The 22,916-nt window shown below is 43.2% G+C and overlaps 1 protein-coding gene across 1 annotated transcript in view; it reads left to right on the top strand.

The window, feature by feature from the left end:
• Positions 1-20,795, top strand: part of oprl1 (opiate receptor-like 1) — a gene marked incomplete at both ends in the record, with an annotated part of 58,879 nt that extends 38,084 nt beyond the window's left edge. The window contains 2 exons of the mRNA XM_079803719.1: positions 13,284-13,642; positions 20,272-20,795. Of these exons, the coding sequence (XP_079659845.1) occupies positions 13,284-13,642; positions 20,272-20,795 (883 nt within the window). The remainder of the gene's footprint in view (positions 1-13,283; positions 13,643-20,271) is intronic.
• Positions 20,796-22,916: the final 2,121 nt, after the last annotated feature.

Genomic DNA, 22,916 nt, shown 5'->3' with positions numbered 1-22,916 from the left:
TACAAAAAAGTAGGATACTTTTCCACAAAGATTCCTGTCACCATGATAGGTCAGCCACGATGTATACAAGCCCTCGATGGTGCCACATGGGAAGTGAATGCTGTGGAAAATTTGATAGGAGCACAAACTATCATATTGCACACTCCTCAGAGTATAGTGATGCTGTTGAACAACACAAACATCAAGACTATCATTGATGCGAGGAGGGCAAAATGGGAAGCAACTTTGCTGAGCAAGGATTTGAGAGTGCAAATCATCAGAGACACCTCCCTTAACCCTGCAACAATGATGCTGGAACCGCATGAGGGAGTACCACACTTGTGTGAAAAACAAGTAGAAGAAGAAAGCCTTGGTCCAGTTAATCCAATTCCAGAAGAAAGGAGATCTTTCTGGGCATTTTTCAGCACAAACAGCTGAACTCATAGCGCTTACGGAAGCTCTTGAACTATCGGAAGGAGATTGAGTCAACATCAGATAGTCGTTATGCTTTCGCCGTGGTCCATGACTACCTTGCCCTATGGAAAAGACTGGGACTTTTCACTAGCAGTGGGAGCAAAATACAACATGCTTCCTTAATTTTTTCGCTTGATTGCAGCATGCCACTTACCAAGAGAAGAAGCCGTGGTCTAAGTAAAATCACATCAATCTGACAAGTCCAAGCGGCTTTACTCCCTCTTACTCCTGTTACCATGGTTCAGGAAAAAAGGAAAGACAATCCAGAGCTCCATCTTTTGTCATATCAAATGGAGATAGATAAAGAGAAAAAACAATAGATAAAAGTGGGAGCGAAAGAAGATGATCAGAGTATCTGGAGAATTCCAACAGGACAAGTGGTGATGCCTATCCGAACAAGAAGAGAACGTCTGACAATAACCCATGTTCCCCGAGAAGGGAACGAGACACTGTGGCGTTGTGATGACACAAATGGGGAACGCCCCCAGCATAACGCGTCTGAAGAATTAATTAACCTCTTAACCGGATTGAGGGCGCGTTCGTCCTTAAGCTTTCATTTGTTTCAATTAGCTCAAATGACTGTCAGATGTAAGTAATTACCTCGACAAACTATACATCATTTAAAAGATCTAAGAGTCAAGCTTCCATTTTTTACCTCTGTTTTATTCTCAAAGTCTTATAGTGACAGTAATTTGTTAATATGTGTCAGGAGTTATGAATATGAAAACCGCGTCGGTACCATTTGATTGTAATATGAGCCTCAGCTGCTGTCATTCATAAAAAACTCCTCTATTCTCGTCACGAAGACTTGCGACAAATCAACTTCCCTCAGGGCTTTTAGTTCAAAAGTGTGCAATTGAGGAGAAATATTGATAGATTCTCATATGTCTGTCAAATTTCTAAACAGAGGAGTATTTTTTATTCAATACTTCCTCAAAATGCGCAGATGTAGCCTAATCATTAGCGATGGAGACTCTTATGTGTTGTTTTCAATTCGTACTGGCAGCCGGAGGGCGCTCTGTGCACATGTAGTCCAAATATGGTACAGACAGACGAAGAAGAGACCATGTGCCATAATAGAAGTCCATAATAAAAGCTTCCTGAGATCGCTAAAGATGCAAATAGAGACATTTGAAGACAATAAACACACAATCGTGACGATGTATGGTTTGTCTGTGTTCTTTATACCATGTTGGGTGTATTCATAATAGATTATATTTATAATGCAAGGCTGTTCGACATAGCTTTTACCAATATGCAGAATATTGTAAAATTATATATTTTCTGTCTGATTTTTTGATCCGAAGCCAAATGAGACCACAGAAGGTTATTTAAAACATCCCACTTGTGATATAAAGTAATTTTGGAGAAAAAACATGGTTTTAATTTTAATTTTATTTTGATTGTGTGCCAAGCTAACATGCTAGCTAGCCAATGCACCTGACACCTGGGCAAATACGTTATTTTTATTAATAATTTTAGAAGGTGAAGTGAGAAGTTTGATCATAAATGTGGTTTGAATAGAACAGTTTGAATAGAGAGTCGTCAGTGATTACAATGAAGACAAAATAATAAGATAACTAGAGCCATAACCTGGCCAGAGGGGTGTGAAAGTGTTCTGGGGAGACTGAAACTGAATGGGCAGTTTGCACCTCAAAACAATAGAGACAATAAACTGAATGGTAGCTCAGAAGAGATGGCAATAAACATCACTTAACATTTTAGAGAAATCTCAAAATAAAATCATATGACATGATCTTGAAAAAAATTTAATAAAATTCAGAATTTTAGACTTATCATCTTCAGATTTGAAACATAACATGGTCAGACATGTGGCTTCAGCTGTAGTGCACTTCGAGATTATGAAAATAAAATTGAAGTTGGCATTTTAGCAAAGATATTTCATACAAATATATTTCTAAAAACTTTACAAAACTTTGAAGCTTATTATAGCTATTTTTGATTATGAAAATAATTATAATTTTGAATTTACAGTAAACTGCCAAGTGTCTGCTTTCAAATGATGCCATACTTGATTTTAGTGCAAAGGAATCATTAACTGTAACGGTTTTAGTCTGATTATGCCATTTCTTAAGATTTTTTCAAAAGCGCGGGTGCAGGCTAACAGGTTAAATAAATCCAATCCTGATTGGTGTTGCATCATGATGTAGTATGTGACAGCATACCCGGAAGATACAAAGGGATGTCATTACACAACACAGATAGCGTTCTGGGATGAAGCGAGCGCTCTGCCTGATTGGTTTGGCCACGAGACGAAGTGTTTCGTTCCCTTCTCGGGGAACATTGGTTAAAGTCATAACCCGAGATGTTCGCACTTCATGACGACACAAATGGGGAACGAGTACCCACTATGCCACACCAATCACTCCCTACCTAGTGTGAAGCTGGAGCCCAGGCACACTTAGGAGGCGAGCACTCTGGTGCCAGGCGTCGCAGGGAGGTACAGACTACAGTACCTTATGAAGGTGTGCGGAGTGTGCGGAGTACCCAGCCGCCTCACAGATCTCTTGCATAGAGGCTCCAGAAAGGAGGGCCACCGAGGAGGCCATGCCTCTGGTAGAATGAGCCCTCACGGATATCGGTGAAGGCAAATTGCGCACCTGATAAGCCGTGGCTATAGCCTGGACAATACAGTTACTGATTGTTTGTTTTGAAGCAGGCAGCCCCTTCCTGGGTGAACCAAAACACACCAACAACTGATCTGACTTCCTCCACTGCTTTTCCGCCGTCATGTGAGGTGGAGGATGGAAGGCCTGAAGAACCACTGACCGTGCCTCATTAGATGGCACCTTGGGCACATAGCCCTGGCTAAGATGCAAGATGGCCTTAACTTCGCCCGCGGCAAACTCCAAGCAAGTTGGCATAATCGCCAAGGCCTGGAGGTCCCCCACTCTCCTCAGAGAAGTGATGGCAAGGAGAAAGGCCATCTTGAAGGTCAGGTTCTTTGCCTCGGCCGACTCCAGCGGCTCAAAGGGGGCCTCAGCCAACCCTTCGAGCACCACTGCCAGGTCCCAGGCTGGGACTCTGGAATGAGCCGCAGGCCTCATCCTCCAAGCCCCAAGGAGGAACCGGACAACCAGATGGTGCTTCCCCAGCGGCCCAACACCTACAGGTGAGTGTAAAGCCCCAATGGCAGCCACGTACACCTTAAGTGTGGATGGGGTAAGACCAGCGGAGAAACGATCTTGGAGGAACTCCAGCACTGAAGCCACTGGGCAGTTAACTGGGTCCACCTCACGCTCTCTACACCAAGTGGAAAACACATTCCACTTCAGGCTGTACAGTCTCCTGGTGGAAGGAGCCCTGGAGCTGAGTAAGGTCTCCACGACACCTGCTGACAGGCCCTCTCCTAGGTACAGGGACCCCTCAGGGGCCAGACCCAGAGGTTCTACAACTCTGGGTGGGGGTAAAATATTGTGCCTCCCGCCTGAGACAGCAGATTCCTCCTCAGAGGGACCTGCCATGGGAGGCCGTCTAGCAGGTCGATGATGTCGGAGAACCAAACCCTGGTCGGCCACTGGGGTGCTACTAGGAGAAGGCTGACGCCCTCCCGACGGACCCACTTCAGAACTCCCGGGAGCAGAGCAATCGGTGGAAATGTGTACAGACGCAGCCTCGGCCACGTCTGTGCCATAGCATCCAGCCCTAGTGGGTCAGATGGCTGAGGGAGAACCAGTCTCGAGACGCGAAGATCTCGCACATGGCCTCCACTACCTCTGGGTGGAGTTACCACTCCCCGGGCCTCAGCCCCTGCCTCGACAGGATGTCTGCTCCCTGGTTTTGGTCCCCGGGGATGCACATCACCCTGAGGGACGACAGTTTCCCCTGGGACCACAGGAGGACCTGGTGTGCCAGTCTGCATAGATTCAAGATTCAAGATTCAAGAGTTTTATTTGTCACATACACAGTTATATACACAATATACAACTGGCAGTGAAATGTAAACAGGTCCGCTCCATGGACAGTGCAAATAACAGTTACAAGAAATTAAAATAGAAATAGAATAAAATTAGAATAAAAAGTATTAACATAAGTAGAATTATAAATAAATCAAGTAAAGATAAAAATAGGAAATAAGATAAAATAAAAATATAAAAAATATGTGGATATGATAAGTGAGATAAACTGTAGACTTAAAAATAAGTGGTTAACATAAAATATATATATATGTATATATAAAGAAGTATAATGTGCAAGGTTTATTACAGGTTGTTACGCAGTAACAATAGGAAAGTAAAGTGCAGTGCAAATTGCAGTATGTGGATGTTAATGTTAAAAAACCGTATGTTTATGCGTGTGCGGGGTGAAGTGAAGTCACGTGACTGAGTTCAGGAGTCTGATGGCCTGGGGGAAGAAACTCCTCCTGAGTCTTTCAGTCTTTGCCATCAGGCTACGGAAGCGCTTACCAGATGGCAGCAGGGTGAAGTGAGAGTTTGCAGGGTGATTAATGTCTCTGATGATTTTAGTAGCTCTACCTCTGCAGCGTTTGGTGTAGATGTCCTGCAGAGACGGGAGAGCTGAGCCTGAGATGCGCTCGGATAAGCGCACCACTCTTTGCAGGGCTTTGCCATCGTGACTGGTGCTGTTCCCGTACCACGCTGTGATGCACTGAGTCAGGACACTTTCTATCGCCCCTCGATAGAAAGTTTTCAGGATGGCTGGTGAAACCCTGAATTTCCTCAGCTGGCGCAGGTGGTACAGTCTTTGCCTGGCTTTTTTCACCTGTGTCTGGATGTGTGTAGTCCAGGTCAGATCCTCGGAGATGTTCACACCCAGGTATTTGAAGCTGCTCACTCTCTCTACCGGTGACCCGCTGATCATGAGAGGGGAGTATGACCGATGCTGTCTCTTCCTGAAGTCCACAATCAGTTCTTTGGTCTTGTTAACATTCAGAGAGAGACAGTTGTCCTGGCACCATGATGTCAGTTGCTCCACTTCGTCCAAGTATGCCGTCTCATTGTTGTTGGAGATGAGACCCAGGACAACAGCATCATCAGCAAACTTGATGATGGAGGTGGAGCTGTGTGTGGACAAACAGTCATGGGTGTAGAGAGAGTAGAGCAGGGGACTCAGCACACAGCCCTGTGGAGCTCCAACACTCAGGGTGATGGAGGTGGAGGTGAACTGGCCTACTCTCACCGCCTGGGGTCTGCCAGTGAGGAAATCTTCAATCCAGAGGCAGAGAGAAGAATTCAGGCCTAGATCCAGGAGTTTGTGTGTTAGCTTAATGGGAACTATGGTGTTAAAGGCTGAGCTATAGTCAATAAATAGCAACCTGACATAGTTCCCACTTTTGCTGTCGATGTGAGTGAGGCAGGAGTGAAGGACGTGAGAGATGGCATCTTCAGTCGATCTATTGGGACGATAGGCAAACTGAAGAGGGTCCAAAGTGTCAGGAATGGAGGAGCAAATGTTGTTTTTAATGAGTCTCTCAAAGACCTTCATGACTAAAGATGTGAGAGCCACTGGACGATAGTCATTTAGGCAAGAGGGTTTACTGATCTTAGGTACAGGGATGATGGAGGATCGTTTGAAGGAGGTGGGGACAACAGATGTAGCAAGGGACTCGTTGAATATGGATGTAAAGAGCCCTGCGAGCTGATCAGCACAGGACCGCAGAACACGACCTGAAATACCATCCGGCCCAGCAGCTTTCCTGACATCCACACGTTTGAGTGCCCTCCGAACCTCGTCCTCCGAGACAGAGATCACGTGACCGTTGCTGCTCTGAGGGACTCTCTCTGACGCGTCACTCGCCGGAGTCGCGCTGCCGCGATTACCATCAAAGCGAGCGTAGAAAGAGTTTAACTCGTTCACCAGCAACGGATCAGCTCTCACCTCTGCAGAGGATTTAGTTCCAAAAGCACAGATGGTTCTCAGTCCCTGCCACATCCGCCGGGAGTCGTTGAGTTGGAAATGAGATTCCACTCGGTCTTTATAGCGGAGTTTTGCGGCTTTAACGGCGCGCCGGAGGGCGTAACATGAAGCTTTGTACTCCCTCATATCCCCCGTTAGGAGACCGGCATTGTAAGCGGTGGTGCGCGAGTTTACTGCAGTGCGAATTGAACTGTCCACCCACGGTTTCTGATTAGGGAAGGACGTTATAGTTATTGTTTGTGTGGCTTGCTCTGTCAGTGTGTTGATAAAGCAGAGCGCCACTTCTGTGAACTCGCTGATGTCTTCAGAACTCGCGCGGAACATGTCCCAGTCGACGTCATCGAGAGCTGCCTGTAGCGTGATCTCTGAATGGGATGACCAGCGTTTGACTTCCCTCCTCACCGGGGGCTCTTGAACGAGCCTTTGTTTGTATTCCGGTGTGAGGAAAATGGCGGCATGGTCCGATTTGCCAAAAGCTGGCTGTGAACGAGCTTTGTAGGCGTTCTTAAACGGAGAGTAGCAATGATCCAGTGTGTTTGCTCCTCGTGTGGGACAGGAGACATGCTGGTGAAAGTTTGGCAATACTTTCTTTAGGTTAGCTTTGTTAAAATCACCCGCGACGATGAAAGCAGCGTCGGGGTGTTTGTTTATGAAGCCGCTGGTCACATCATAGATGGCGCGACTTCAGGCCCCCCTGATGATTCAGATACGATACTACAGCCGTATTGTCGAATCATATCAGGACATCACGGAGGTCCGGGAAAAAGCTCCTCAGAGCTTTGTAGACCCCCAGCATCTCCAGGCAGTTGATGTGCCAGGAGGAAAGCCGGGTCTCCCACAGACCTCTGGCAAAGTGGCCTTCCATGACCGTGACCCAGCCAGAGAGGGAGGCATCTGTTGAAACGGTTTTCCGGCAACAGGATGCTCCCAACACTGGCCCCTGGGACAGGAACCAAGGTGTCTTCCACATAACGAGGGAACGAAGGCATCTGCGCATTACCCTGATCATACGGAACGGATTTCCCCTGGGGGAAAACCCCTTGGTCCTCAGCCACCACTGGAGTGATCTCATGTGGAGCAGGCTGAACGGTATCACGCTGGACGCTGCTGCCATGAGACCCAGCAGTCTCTGGAACTGCTTCACAGTGAGGCTGCGGCCTAGCTTCACTCTGGAGACCATCGCCAGCATGGACTCGACACGCGCGGGGGACAACTGTGCCCGCATCGTCGTAGAGTCCCATACGACTCCCAGGAACGTAGTCCGCTGGGAGAGTGTCAACACACTCTTCTTGGTGTTGAGTCTCAGCACCAAGCACCTTATGTGGGCTAGAATGACATCTCGATGTCGAACAGCCATATTGCGCGACTGGGCCAGAATGAACCAGTCGACAATATAATTGAGTATGCGGATGCCCTGGAGTCTCAACGGAGCCTCCATCCTTCTTGGGAACTATGAAGTACCGGCTGTAGAACCTGGACTCCCTGTCTGGCAGAGGAATACATTTTATAGCCTCCTTGACCAACAGAGAGCGCACTTCCTGTTCCATAACCCGCACCTGCTCCGGGCCGACTACAGTCCAGACCATCCCATTGAACTTCGGGGGAGGGGAACTGAACTGGAGCTTGTAGCCCTGTTCTACAGTACGCAGGGCCCACGCAGATATATTCGGAAGGCATGACCATGCGCCAAGATAATCTGCCAAGGGAACCAGCCTCTCGAGGCCGGCCTCAGGTCTCAACCGAGCCTCCTCCCCGACCCACTGAAGAGGCTGACCGGCAGGGCGGAATCGAGGAAGATTTTCGGTGTGCGTACGCGTTTGCTGGACTGCCGCAGGTCTTACTAGAGCCGGCTGGAGAAGTGCGCGTGCGCGGGAAATCCCAGAGAGCTCCGGGGAGAAAACAACCTCAGTCGCTCTACCCTGTGGGGGACAGCTCTCAGCGTCCCTGCCTCAGCTAGGACCGCTTGGAAGCCTTCTTGGCCTGAATGACGTCCCTCAGGTCGCCCTTCGGCTGAGAAGGCTTTGTGCGAAAGCACCGTCTCCTTTGCCAAGCTCCCTCGGGAGGGGCGCGGGAGGTGATGCTCTGCTTTTGCACCTCACGGTGCGAGGAGCTGGATGCCCACTCAAGGCAGCCTTCGCAGAGGAACCAGAGTGGCGAGGGATGAACAGCTGGAAGGCAGCCGACTGCTTTTTCGCCTCCTGGAACCTCTCGCCGACTGTGTCCACCGCGCCGCCGAAGAGGCCAGAAGGCGAAAATGGGGCATCAAGGAGAAAGTGTTTCTCCCTCTCCCTGATCCCCAACAGGTTGAGCCAGAGATGTCTCATAAACGCACACCAAACCAGCCATGGAGCGGCCGATGGCGCGGGCCATCTCCTTAGTTATGCGGAGAGACAAGTCGGTTGCCTTCCGGAGTTCAGTAATATCCTCCGGGGAGGGCCCCTCACCCTCATTCAGCTCCTTGAGGAGGTCGGCTTGGTATGCCTGCAGTACCGCCATGGTGTGCACGCAACCAGCAGCGCGACCCGGAGGCGCCTCTTCAACCCGCGGTAGCGCCGCATAACCCGACTCAGCTGCCCCCAGCACATTGGCAAAATCGAGCACTGGGGGATTAGATAGACGAGCTGAGAAGTGTCTTTCCCATGACTTACACAACTCATTGTGTAAGTCAGGGAAGAACGGAAGGCCTCAGCGTGGAGGATGAGCCTGACGCTTGAAAAAGCGTTCATCCAGCTTAGAAGGCAGCTGGATGTCAACTCTTTCTTGTGGCCAATTTAAACTCAGCTTGGCCACAGCGTGGGTTATAACCTCCACCAGCTCCTCCAGAGCGGTTGTGTGGAGTGGCGATTGCTCAACATCACCCGCCTCGACACCCATAGCTTCTGACTCCTCAGAGTCAGATAGCCTGAGCATCAGATCCTCCGCCTCGCAGGAAGAAGCCGCTTCGCTTCAACAGACGAGGATGAGGAAGATGCCTCAGCATTCCCCAATCCCGCTGACAGATCCATCTGCGAACCCCACGATCTACGGCGCCGGACTGCCCGATCTCGGCAGACGCAGACCCAGAGCCGCGGGGCTCACGAGGCTGGCCGGTCTCATCGAACATGGCCAGCCGCGAGCGCAACACCCTCAGCGGCAGCAGCCCACGTTCACCCTCGAGAGCGGCCTGGGCATCCTGAACGCCGAGGCATTGCACACAAAGGCGATGTGTGTCCGTGCCCAAAATAAAGCGTGGACACTGAGGCACGCACAAAACACATAGCGCTAACGCTGAAGAGTAGAAAGCTATCTGTGTTGTGTGCTGACGTCCCTTTGTATCTTCCGGGTATGCCGTCACATACTACGTCATGACGCAACACCAATCAGGATTGGACTTATTTAATTCATTCTTCAGACGCGTTACGCTGTGGGCGTTCCCCATTTGTGTCGTCACAATGACGCAGTGCGAGTTCCCTCGAAGGGGAACTAATGCAGCTGTGTCATGGAAAAGTGCATGCTGGAGCAAAAGCAATGAAAGGTCAAATCAACGAGACGTGGTGGTGGCCACGAATGATGAGAGACATTGATGATTACTGTAGGAGATGCTTGATCTGCATGAAAGCAAATGTGGGAAAACCTGTAAAGGTGCAAATGTCAAATGCACCCAGACCCACAGGGCCATGGAGACATGTCCAAATCGATTTCACAGGACCTTTGTCACCCAGTGGAGGGAACCAATATATTCTAGTAATCATGGACCGATTTACTAGGTGGGTAGTAGCATTCCCCATGAAAACTTGCACTGCTGAAGCGGCAGCACAAGCAATGGTGGAAGAAGTTTTTCCTCGCTGGGGTCTTCCATATGAAATTGATTCTGACAATGGAATTGAAGGAAGCAATGAAGTTATTGGGGATTAAACAGAAGTTCCATATTCTATACGAATGGAAATGAACAGATCGTTGAAAATGGCTTTTACCAAATCCATTCTGCAGACTGGCCAAGGTTGGCACAAGTTTTTGCCTGCCATCTTGTGGAACTTAAGAGCCAATCCAAACAGAGTAACAGGGCTGATCCCTTTTGAACTGATGACTGGAAGAGCAATGGTTCTACCTCCTGATGCTCTGCCGCCTCTGGGAACAGGAGGAGATTCCACTTTGTTCCAAGAGAAGCTACGACGTTATCTCACAATGCTGGACAAAGCTACCAAAGACAATAACAAAAACAGTGCGAGAGGCTCAGCAGCTATGCAATGAAAAACACACCACTACTGTCATTCCACACATTCACGAGTTAGGCAGTTTTGTTATGGTTAAACGAATTGCTAGGAAAGGTTTAGAGCCTAGGTGGGAGGGACCATATGAGATACTCTTAACAACAGATACGAGCGTTTGCCTTAAAGGGAAGGGTGTAGGAACAGATAGGTGGTATCATTGGTCACAAGTTAAACCTTGTTTAGTGAATGAACATCATTGGTCACAAGTTAAACCTTGTTTAGTGAATGAACAAAATGATAATGACGGCTTATGGCCTGAAATTGAGCAATGTTCACCCATTAGCTTTAAAGACTGGGTAACAAAGGAGTGATGTTTGATTTATTTTTCTACTTCCATATCAGGGACCATCAGGGAGTACAAGGAATCACTTGGAATGTAACTCTGAAATCTGGCCAATATTTTACATTTAATCTTTTATTCCCAAATGGGGATTATGGGACTGGGTGCCAAGTAATGATAAAGATCTTGCTAAATATCGTGAGGGCAACTATGGTGGATGTAACTATTACCATCAATGTTACAAAAGCAGAGTAATTTGGCCAGTGAAAGATGGGGGAATATTCTAGTAGTACTCAAAGACAAGAAATTTGTTCAAGAGAACAATGATAAATTGTGGGGTTAGACCTCATAACTTCTACTAATGTAGAAATTAACTTTATTTTGAATCATACTCGCATGCTTACAATATGGGATTCATTGGCTCTAGGGTGTATTTATCCCATAGTGTTGCCATGTGAGGGATTCCTAAGGGATACTGCCTTGAGAACAACAAGATTCAAGGGAAAGTATGTAAGAGTATGGCATTCAGAAGATGAGAATGAATATTGTGAGACTGTACTAGAAACTGGAGAAATTGGACAGTGTTTTTATCTTTCTGCGGAAACTATTGCGCCAGCTCATGGTATCTTGTTAACCAAAAAGAAACCAAAACCTTGATAAATGAAGCCCATATAGTGCAACAACGTATCAAATATAATTTGATATCCCTTCTTACTGTTTTTGATCAGTCATATTGTGGAAATTTCACACAAATGAGGAGGTGGTTTGAAAAAGAAGTAAAATATTATACCTCTAAAGATCCATTGACCAGTCGAAGTCGTAAACCTCAGAGTATATGGAGAGACATAGCACGGGGTGTTTGGTTCTGTCAATTGAATAAGTAATACTACTCAAATAAACCAATTAAGTAATACACTCAGTGGGTGGGACGAATGACAGGGAAAGGACTCACTCAGGCTCTTAAAGGTTCTTTACATATTATAGCAGCAGGTCAGCATCTTATCAATGCAGCGAAGGATGGATATTGGAATTCCTCCAATTCCTCCTGATCCATTTTGCGTTGAGATTCTCTATCCTCTTCAATTGGGTGGAATTCATGTTCCACATGTGCAATTGTTGCACTTAGAGCCACAGTGGTGGAATAATGATTTAGTAGAGGAAAGGAATTATGAACTCTTTGAAATGGTTAAAAGAGTTAAGGAAAGTGTTAAAGCAGCTCAAAGGGAGGGAATTCAAGCAATGGGTCATGTTATCGCAGCAAATGGAGTACCTAAATTGATGTCTGAGAGGAAATTATCACACATTCCAGGAAATGTATCATGGTCGTAATGTATAGTTCTGATTATGGTATGATTATGATTATGGAGTTTTTGTGTTTCTGTTAGTAATACAACAATAAAATGTGTTACTAGAGGGAAAGGTACCAAACCTGTCAAATTGGTAATTTCTAACCATATGGTCAAAAAGAGGTTTTTGGACGTTTAATGGCAACAGAACAAGTTTAGAAAGGACTGGAATTGATGGAGCATTTTGCCATCAGAAGCGGGACCTCATTATGTTAAATATATACACACTCTTAAAATGGTATGAACGATAACTCTAAATAAACAAATAAACAAAAATCTAGACAGAGAGATAGAGGCATCAGACACAAATTCTCAACTGATGAACGAGCCTGAACTAGACCTGTCATTATTGTTAAATGTCAGTTTGTTTACAGAGGAACAAAACATTAGATTAGACCAGGCAGAGATTTTGTGGATCACTTCATATTGCAAAACATTGGTGACTAATAAGTGACTAATTTCAATTAAAAAAAAAAGAGGATTTTTTTTATTATTATAATTGCAATATTAAAAGTCAAGTTTATTTGAATGTAGCTCTTCACAATACAAGCCACACGTTAAAATTAATATACGTATTTATATACAAATATTTTAGTTACATAGTGTGTGTAATACTACATATGTGTTAATCTAATAAATTGTTTATTTGTTTATTAATTATTATATAATATGCATTTAAGTTGGCAGGAATCATTCTACTTGTCAATTTTATATTTTAGATTCTAAGTGCAAACATTATAAAACAAATAATTCCTGCTTTTAATCGTTGTCATGGAAATGCTTTCCTTGTGTGCAAGCAGACTTGGTAATAAAGCTCTTTCTGATTCTGATTCCAATATTTGTAATTTGTTGTTTATGAATCTTGGTGTATTTCCACAGTGGGGATCACAGGTTGTAGCATTTTAATGGCATTGTTGCGGAGGGCCCAGGGGAGCGACAACTAATCTGTTTCCTCGCAAATAAAGACTGCTTTTTGTCAGGATAAATGTGTTCAGCAATTCATCCTGATTTATAGATTAATTCTCTTTTTTATTGTTGTTTCTGTCACTTTCCCAGATATACCAAGATGAAGACTGCTACCAACATCTATATCTTTAATCTGGCCCTGGCCGATGCGCTGGTTCTGGCTACGCTTCCCTTCCAGGGCACGGATGTGTTCCTTGGTTTCTGGCCCTTTGGCAATGCCCTTTGCAAGGCGGTCGTCTCCATCGACTACTATAACATGTTCACTAGTGTGTTCACCTTGACCGTGATGAGCATGGATCGATACGTGGCCGTCTGCCACCCAGTGAAAGCCCTGGACATGCGGACACCCCACAAGGCCAAAGTAGTCAATATTTGCGTGTGGGTTTTGGCATCAGCCATAGGGGTCCCAGCTATGATACTTGGAGACGTGGAAGATGACAATGGTGAGTGTGTGTGAGTGTACAGTTATGACCCTATTTACTTTTTTTGTTTGTTTACTTCTAATAACTATTTACTACTATTTCATTTGTGATTCATCAAAGCACATGCAGGATACAATAAGGTTTCATTGGCTATATTAAGTAACACTTTATTTCGATAGTCCACTTTAGACATTCTAACTATAAGTAACTTTGCAACTACATTCCAGTAGTTGCAAGGTTATAGTTAGAATGACTGAAGCTGATTATCGAAATTAAGTGTAACCCTATAGTTAACATGAACTAATAATGAACAATACTTTTACAGGATTTATTAATCTTAGTGGACGGTAATTTCAACATTTACTAACGCATTTTAAAAATCCAAAGTTATATTTGTTAACATTTGTTAATGAACTGTGAACTAACATGAACAAGCAATGACAAAATAGATTTGTATTAACGTTAACAAATATTAATAAATATTTTTTCTAAAAATGTACATTTATTCACTTCTGGCTAGTGGTTTTAAATATATCTATATAGTTTTTATTCATTTTTATTTCAGTTTGTTATTTTAGTACATCACGTTTAATAAAATGAAAATTAGAAATGCCAAATAGCTTAAAAGAAATAATATTATTTATTATATTATATAATAATAATAATAATAATAATAATAATAATAATAATCTTATCTTATTTCAAAAATGTTTATATATTTTTTTTAAATAAAGTTGTTTCCAAATGGGGGAAAAAATGCCTCATCAAAAGTGTTTCATATCATTCTGCATATTGAATATCCAATTTAAATTTAGGAAATATGCCAAATGATGGCAGTACAATTAAAGTTTCCTGTTGACTTTAATGTAAAAGATCCCCCACAGTAACTCACAGGCCAGTAAGTAATTATTAAACATTTATTTAACATTCAATCGGGAGTAGGCGTTTTACTACTACAGGATGTACTAGTACACAAATAATAAATTATAACCTTAGACCTTCAGGGGAATCATAATATGACTGTATACGCGTGTGGGGTTTGTTTGTCAATAACCCATGCACTGTTAATGTGCTTTAAAAAGCACATCAGAGCATTTCAGTGTTAATCATTTTGCTGTTATGGGTTCCATTGAAGTTACGGTAATTGCTCTGCACACTGTTCTGAAAGCAGAACCACAGGTGAGGAAAGGGCCTTTCCTCCCTGTGGCTTTGAGCTCTTGATAATTATAAGATTTCCTTATTAAATGAGGTTTCTTTTTAGTAAAAAAACCCCTAAAAACTAAAAAGAACACTGAAAGTACCTTGTTGGTTAATTGTATTAGCTGGAAACAGGTTCAACACAATGCTGATATAAATGCAAGTGTGCATTTAGTACGTCAGTGTGCAATGGATTTTGAGTGTGTAAAAATTCCAGGCTGTATATAAAATAAATTACATTTTAATTTGTGACCAGTTAACTATGTGTACATCAGTAAAAGTGTGTGTGTGTGTGTGACCATCATTTGTAATTGTGTGTATGTGTGACACTTGGGTCATGTCTGGATCTGTGCTGTGCCCTCAGCGACATCTCCTCAACTCCCTCTTCTCATCCATTATTCATGAACCTAATAAATCCTGAAAAATAATGGATAAGCCCATTTAGATGTATTGTGTTGTGTAAAAAAACCTTCTCTCATCTCTATTTCCCTTTCAGTGAAGTATTCACCACTAAACTAACACAAAGGAAAATGCATTTACATTACAGCGTAAAAAGTGTAAACATGATGCAATACATGAACCTACGCATGCATTTGTGCCTATTAGAGGTTCATTTTATATTATAATACTTGTTTTATTTCCAGTGTATATGCATTTAAAAAAAACTTAGTAGTGTGTGTATTCTGTAAGATTTTTTCTTTATGTTTGTGAAAGACATCTCTTATTCTCTCCAAGCTTTTATTTGATCAATGCAGTAAATACTGTAATATTGTATACAATACAAGATCTTGACCAAAATATGATGCACCTCTTGATGGAAATAACATCACAACATTTATTTCCATCAAGAGGTGTATCAATTTTTGGTCAAGATCTTGTATTGACAATGCAAGAGTCGAGCACTCAAGTTTACTCTAGTACATCACAAATAATTTAAATGAATTTAAGGTCTGGACTCAGAGGTGGAAATTTGTGTGTGAAAATTCATTTTCATACTCCCTCCTAAACATTATTTCACAGTTTGAGCCTAATGAATCTTGACATTGTCATTCTGGGCCCGTATTTATCAAGCTTCTCAAAGTGCAATTTTAGTCTTAATTGCTGAGAATTCATGAAATGTACTCCTACTTTCAAACTTAAGTATAAAAGCAAGTTGTCAAATTTCTAAAAGCTAAGATTCACTCTTACTCTCCCAGTTATTTAAGACAGCTCGAGATGTCTCTCAAGTGGTTAGGAGTTGCCAGTAGGGGCTTGTGATGGCAGTGAGGAGACAGAGATGTGCACAAATCTTTTTAAAAGAGGAAGAATGTTTTTGAAATGTTTGACAATGAGCAGTTAATCAAACGGTGTCGTTTTGACAGAACAGACATCATCTTTGTCAGTGCTGGATAATGTTGGGCTGAACTTGCCTTTTATAACATTACGCTGTTCAACTAATTCAGCGAGCAGTGCTTCTTCCTCCCGCCAGTTCTTTTGGAATCCATGGTGGCTATATCAAAGAATCTAGGCCATATATAGGCAGGTCAGGTAACAGCACACCAGTTTAAAATTTTTAAACATGGGCGGACATGGACCCTCATTCGTGGGTAGACCTGGACCCTCATGCGTGGGTGGACCTGGACCCTCAGGCGTGGGCGCACCTGGACCCTCAGGCATGGGCGGACCTGGACCCTGTGGCGTGGGTGGACCTGGACCCTCAGGCGTGGGTGGACCTGGACCCTCAGGCATGGGCGGACCCGGACCATGCGGTGGGGGAATGCCATGGCGGATCAAGCAGTTCAAAGGGCCATGGTGGTAACGGCAGTTCAAGGGGCCACAGAGGCGTGGCCTTCGTGGCCTCGATGTACCCCCCCCCCCCCCCCCAAAAAAAATATTGGGCAGGACTATGGGGTCATGGTCACGAGTCCTCTCAGGTTCGTGGGCTAGAGCGGGCTCGTGGGTTGGAGCGGGCTCGTAGGCTGGAGCGAGCTCGTGGGCTGGAGCCTGGACGTGGGCTGGAGCCTGGACGGGAACAGGACACATGGTCTCTGGATTCAGGGCATGGACAGGACTCTCTGGTGTGGAGGGTACTGTGGGATTGTGGGGCCCCTCTTCCACAGTCCTCACAGTAAAATAAGACCCGGCCAGCAAAAGTGCATGATTGATATAGTCAACCAGAGTCCATGGGACATTGCTATCAGGCATTAAATAATTCAAATAATAATCCAGTCCATTGCAGAAAATGCCCTTAAGGGCAACATCATTAAAGTCCACCTCATAACAGAGTTTGGAAAAATCCACCACATAGTCGTCCACGGATCGATCCCCTTGACGGAGGCGAAGCAAACGAACTGCTGGATTCATTGCGGCGGTCTGATATTCTGTAACATACTCCACAACAAGCGGGTTACAACATTCAATATCAGACCAAGACACATGGCAAACATGAGGGCTTAAATACACAGAGACTAGTGACAAGACAGAGACTATTGACAAGACAAGGGACACATGTGAACAATGATCAGACAATGAACCAATGACAGAACATGTCAAGATCACATGAGGGCATGGGAATCACATGACAAGACCAGGAAGTGCATCACAGAACATTATAAACTAAAACATGAACCAACACCCAAAACGCCATGTGACAGGCAGGCAGTGTTAGTATGAGTATAAGAAATTGCATTTAGCATAACATTTCTAGGACCAAAGTTTGTTCATCACATTATTTTAATAACATCATTAGTATTAATTATATGTCAGCACATTTCCCTCAAAGTCTTATCACTGTAATATGCCTTGTTTTTATGATGTTTACACGTCACTAAAAACATTCAAGTTCATTAGTCATAAAAGAGTGAGAAAAAGAGTAAATAGCTTGCTGCACTGCTTAGCTTACTGCACCTTTGTTCTCAAAATATAATCACTAATTTTTTACGGTGATAAAACAGCTGAATTATTCGCTGATCCTTGGGGGTCTGAGATGAAAGACAGAAGCCCACCTAAATAGGTTCTAACAACGCCATTGTGCTTTACTGTACATACAGTTTGATTAATCAATCAATCAATCAACATTTATTTCCATAGCAAATTTAAAATCAACACTAGGTAAAATCAACTGTACACCCTTAAAATGACCAAAACAATAACACATTGACAATACACCCACTTCACATCACTATTCTCCAAACACCTAAGGCCAATTGTAAGCAACAGAGTAGAGATGCATTTTTAACATAGATTTTAAACATTCAAAAGAGTCACAGTATCTAATATGTAAAGGAAGGCTATTCCAGAGGCACAATCTCCTTTAGTTTTCAAACGTGATTTAGGAACATTTAGAAGAAACAATGCAACAATCTGCAACAATCTTAAGGGTCTAGCTGCACAATGATGCTGTAACAGGCTTGAAATATACTCTGGAGCAAGACCATGTAAACCTTTAAAAACCACTGACAAGACCTTGCATTGGACTCTAAACTCAACAGGAAGCCAGTGCAGAGGAGCCATCACCGGACAGACACTGGAGCATTTCCTTTGTCAGCAGTCTATCTGCTGCATTTTGCACCAACTGCATCCAAGAAAGATAGTTCTTAGAAAGCCCCAGATATAAAACAGCTAAATCTCTTTGGACACGCAGTAAGGTTCAGATGATCAGTGTTTCTCTCAGCAGAATGTTCAGACAGCTTTCTTTCGTAATACTCTCCTCTCTGCTACTGCCAGGCAGCAACATATTTATTTATTCATCACTTCATGCAAGTTGCGTTCTGCTGCCTTTGACACTGCAGGGAAATACTGACAGAAGCAGAGAAGCAGAGGGAGGGAGGATGACAGAAATTCAGAGGGATGTAGACGAATGTCTGTAAACAAATGTCCAGCAGTGTTGCTGTTACATTTTTGTTTAACTTCTAAGCAAAGCTGTTCCATCTCAAAATAGCTTTCAAACAAACAAGTGGACCTGGAACAATGAGTTGCTTGGTCACAACATGGCAAATTATGAATTGTAATACCTTATTCCATATTGGCGGGGACATAAAAAATCATATAACATACAATTAAAAAAATGTGCACATATAACTCAGGCCAACCGGTTGCAAGCATATTTTTCCAGTCTGTTTCCACAAGTTTTTGAAGATGCATGGAGATCCGTGCATGTCAAAATCCTGCTGTTTTACTAATGACAGATATTGGATAATAAGAATACAAAGCAATTTTGTAATGCCTTAGAAATGATCCTGATTGATTATAGTGGAGGGGGGAAAAAAAGGTTATGTATGAAAGGCGCTGTTCTCTGGACCGAATTGTAGATAGATAGATAGATAGATGATAGATAGATAGATAGATAGATAGATAGATAGATAGATAGATAGATAGATAGATAGATAGATAGATAGATAGATAGATAGATAGATAGATAGATAGATAGATAGATAGATAGATAGATAGATAGATAGAGATAGATAGAAATGTGTGTGAACCGCTTGCAGAATCTGTGAATAATTTTAACAAAGAGAGATCATACAAAATGCAGGTTCTTTTTTTTTATTATTACTGTCCTGAATAAGATATTTTACATAAAATATTATTAACATTTTTACTAATTCTGCAAGCGGTTCACATACTTTTTCTTGCAACTGTAGATGGATGGATGGATGGATGGATGGATGGATGGATGGATGGATGGATGGATGGATGGATGGATGGATGGATGGATGGATGGATGGATGGATGGACGGAAGACCATCTCTTGTCAAATGTTTCATGGGATTGTTGATGTAGAAGGCAGAAAGTCCAGATTCACACATCTCAGGAATGGAGACTGAAGAGGCTTGTAATGCTCCAAGATGTAGGCTGTCAAAAATGTCAAGAGGAGTGGCAGGGAGAAAATGATTAACTGTGAAAAACATTTTCTGAAAAGGGCATGCTGAATCTGAAAAAAAATCTCAATATTATTGAGGGGCACTCTGGAAGATATTTACTTTATCAGTTTTAGATTGAATACAATGTGATATTCTATAGATTTTCTAAAGTTTCTTTTTTTATTATTAATATTTAAAATCTATCTATCTATCTATCTATCTATCTATCTATCTATCTATCTATCTATCTATCTATCTATCTATCTATCTATCTATCTATCTATCTATCTATCTATCTATCTATCTATCTATCATCTATCTATCTGTCTGTCTGTCTGTCTGTCTGTCTGTCTGTCTGTCTGTCCGTCCGTCCGTCCGTCCGTCCGTCCGTCCGTCCGTCCGTCCATGTCAACCTTCAGGTTTCAAGCCTTTTTGTGTGAAGTCAAGTCACCATTCAAAGTTTTTGGTTGAGCATTTTCTTTCTATAGTTAAAAATTACTGCTACATTTATTTAGTTTAAATTCTACTTCCTTGGATTCAAAATACAATTCTGCATCCTGTTTGCTACCTCAATCCAAATTCAAATTGAATATGACTAATATTTGTCTTTCCTCTAAGGCATCGAGTGCATCTTGGTTCTCCCGGACCCTCGCGATTACTGGGACCCAGTGTTCGGGACGTGTGTTTTCCTTCTCTCCTTCCTGATTCCTGTGGCGATCATTAGCATGTGCTACAGCCTCATGGTGAAGCGCCTCCGCAGCGTTCGCATCCTATCGGGATCCAAGGAGAAAGATCGCAACCTTCGCCGCATCACACGCATGGTGCTGGTGGTAGTCGCTGCTTTCGTTGTGTGTTGGACGCCCATCCAGATCATGGCCCTGGCGCAGTCACTGGGCTTCAACTTAGGGAGCGTACAGACGGTGGTGTTCATGCACTTCTGCATCGCCCTGGGCTACGTCAACAGCAGCCTAAACCCTGTCCTCTATGCGTTCCTCGACGAAAACTTCAAGCGCTGCTTCCGCGAGTTCTGCCATCCTTCACCGTTTAGCCTTGATGCTCAGCAGTCAAGCCGTATGCGCAACATTGCGCGCGAGGTGGCCTACAACTGCAAGACTGCGGATGGAAATAGTAACCCCGCATGACTAGGCGTGGAGCTGCCCCTGGTCAGCCCCGAGCCGCAACCCAATCCAGGGTCAGGAAGCTCAAACTCTGAGCTGACTCAGATTACAACACTCTAGCACCACAGTCACCTCCGTCTGGTGGGCGGGGGAAAGGGTTGGGCTAGGAGTGAGGGCGGAGTCATGTTAAACGACACGCCCTTTTAGGGACAAAGGGGCTCACTTTACAGTGTCTTAATTGGATTTGGATGTTATTGTCTACAATTCTGTTCTTATTCAATAATTATTCAACTTTGTCAGTCAGTGTTGCAGCCTTGTACAGATGCTTTTTATGTCTCTCTTTACAACAATCAATGTTTCTCTTGAAATTTAAGACTGTAGAATTTCATGGCCTTAAACATACTTCTGAACCTATGGATTAAGTGTATCAGTTATTTTTGTGGTATTGCCAAGTGTTGGACTGTACTATATACACTATAGAGTATATATATAGTGTATAAAAAGTATATAGTAAATGGACTGTACTATATATTATATAACGATATACAGTTATGACACAAATCTGAAACTACAGAGACTCGTAAAGCCTGATTGTTATTGAAAAAAAGAAAATGGATATTTTTCTTGGTTTTACTGTACAATAAGCAAAAATATTTTATATTCATGTATGTTTGGTAGCACAGATTCAAGCTTAAAAATACTTGTAAAGAAACAAAAACTTATTGCAAAACAGTTGCTGTAGTGTTCTATGTGCATAAAATGAAGTTAATCACATTCGAGGCTGTGCATTGTTGAAGATGTCTGTCGGCATTACCTCGATTATTTTTTGAATGTTTTCTGCGCCGCTCTGTATCTTGCTTTGTTACCACATATGGATTCTTCTCGATGAGACAGACAACAAAGAGCCAGCACTGTCATGGGTTTACATCACAGACCACTGAATGTGAAAAAAGACTATAAAGAAGCCAAATTAAAGATATATATATATATATATTATTTATTGAAACTGTCAGTGAAACGTAAAGAAATTGTACACTTAATGCTTATTCTTGTAAACTTTATCTTGTTATTGTGATTGTTTGTTTACTTGCTGCATTGACTGGCTGATTATCTACTTGCATATTTATTCACTGGTGGGACCATTTTCCGATGGACTTAAATGAAATGCCAGCTAGTGCTATGGACGTTTACACAGCCTATGGGAAATATTTTTCTCTTCTGCATACTTATTAAAGAGCAGTTATCAAAAAGCCCCTTCTATGGCTTGCTATGGGTGTAAAGCACTGTGTTCATTATTCAAATATCATCATACTGTAATAATGTTGATTTATGAAGTGTAGGAAAGATTATGTGAACCCTTAGGTTTCTTCATAAACTGTCTGATCATAAACATAAAAAGTCTGATCTGGGTCGTAAAAAAGTCAGGATAAACAAATAACACATTTTTTTTAACACACTTTCACAGTGCATGGCACATTTAATAATAGTTTGACCCACCACTGGCGAACAATAACCTCCACAAACATTTTCAATTGTGGATCAGACCAGCACAAATTCCTTTTTACCAAACTTTTTAGGTCAGCAGTTTTCTTGGTATGTCTGTTGGCTCTCTTGAGGTCATGCCACACCATCTCACACCGTGTCTACACTGGAAGCCATCTCACACCGTGTCTACACTGGAAGCCATCTCACACCGTGTCTACACTGGAAGCCATCTCACAACATGTCTACACTGGAAGCCATCTCACACCGTGTCTACACTGGAAGCCATCTCACACCGTGTCTACACTGGAAGCCATCTCACACCGTGTCTACACTGGAAGCCATCTCACAACATGTCTACACTGGAAGCCATCTCACACCGTGTCTACACTGGAAGCCATCTCACACTGTGTCTACACTGGAAGCCATCTCACAACGTGTCTACACTGGAAGCCATCTCACACCGTGTCTACACTGGAAGCCATCTCACACCGTGTCTACACTGGAAGCCAGTTGTCTTCTGTCATGTGAGAATAGCCTAGTCAAAGGTAGCTAATCTCGTCATAGTATATTTTGGAGAACAAAATTACCATCCAATCACAATTCTTTTGCACTTATTGTAGGCAGGATATTAGAGAGCATGTGTCCATCCTGTCCCGTATT

Source organism: Gobio gobio, assembly GCF_949357685.1.
Source record: "Gobio gobio genome assembly, chromosome: 21".
NCBI classification, from domain to species: Eukaryota; Metazoa; Chordata; class Actinopteri; order Cypriniformes; family Gobionidae; genus Gobio; species Gobio gobio.
This window is presented reverse-complemented; position numbering and strand designations above follow the sequence as displayed.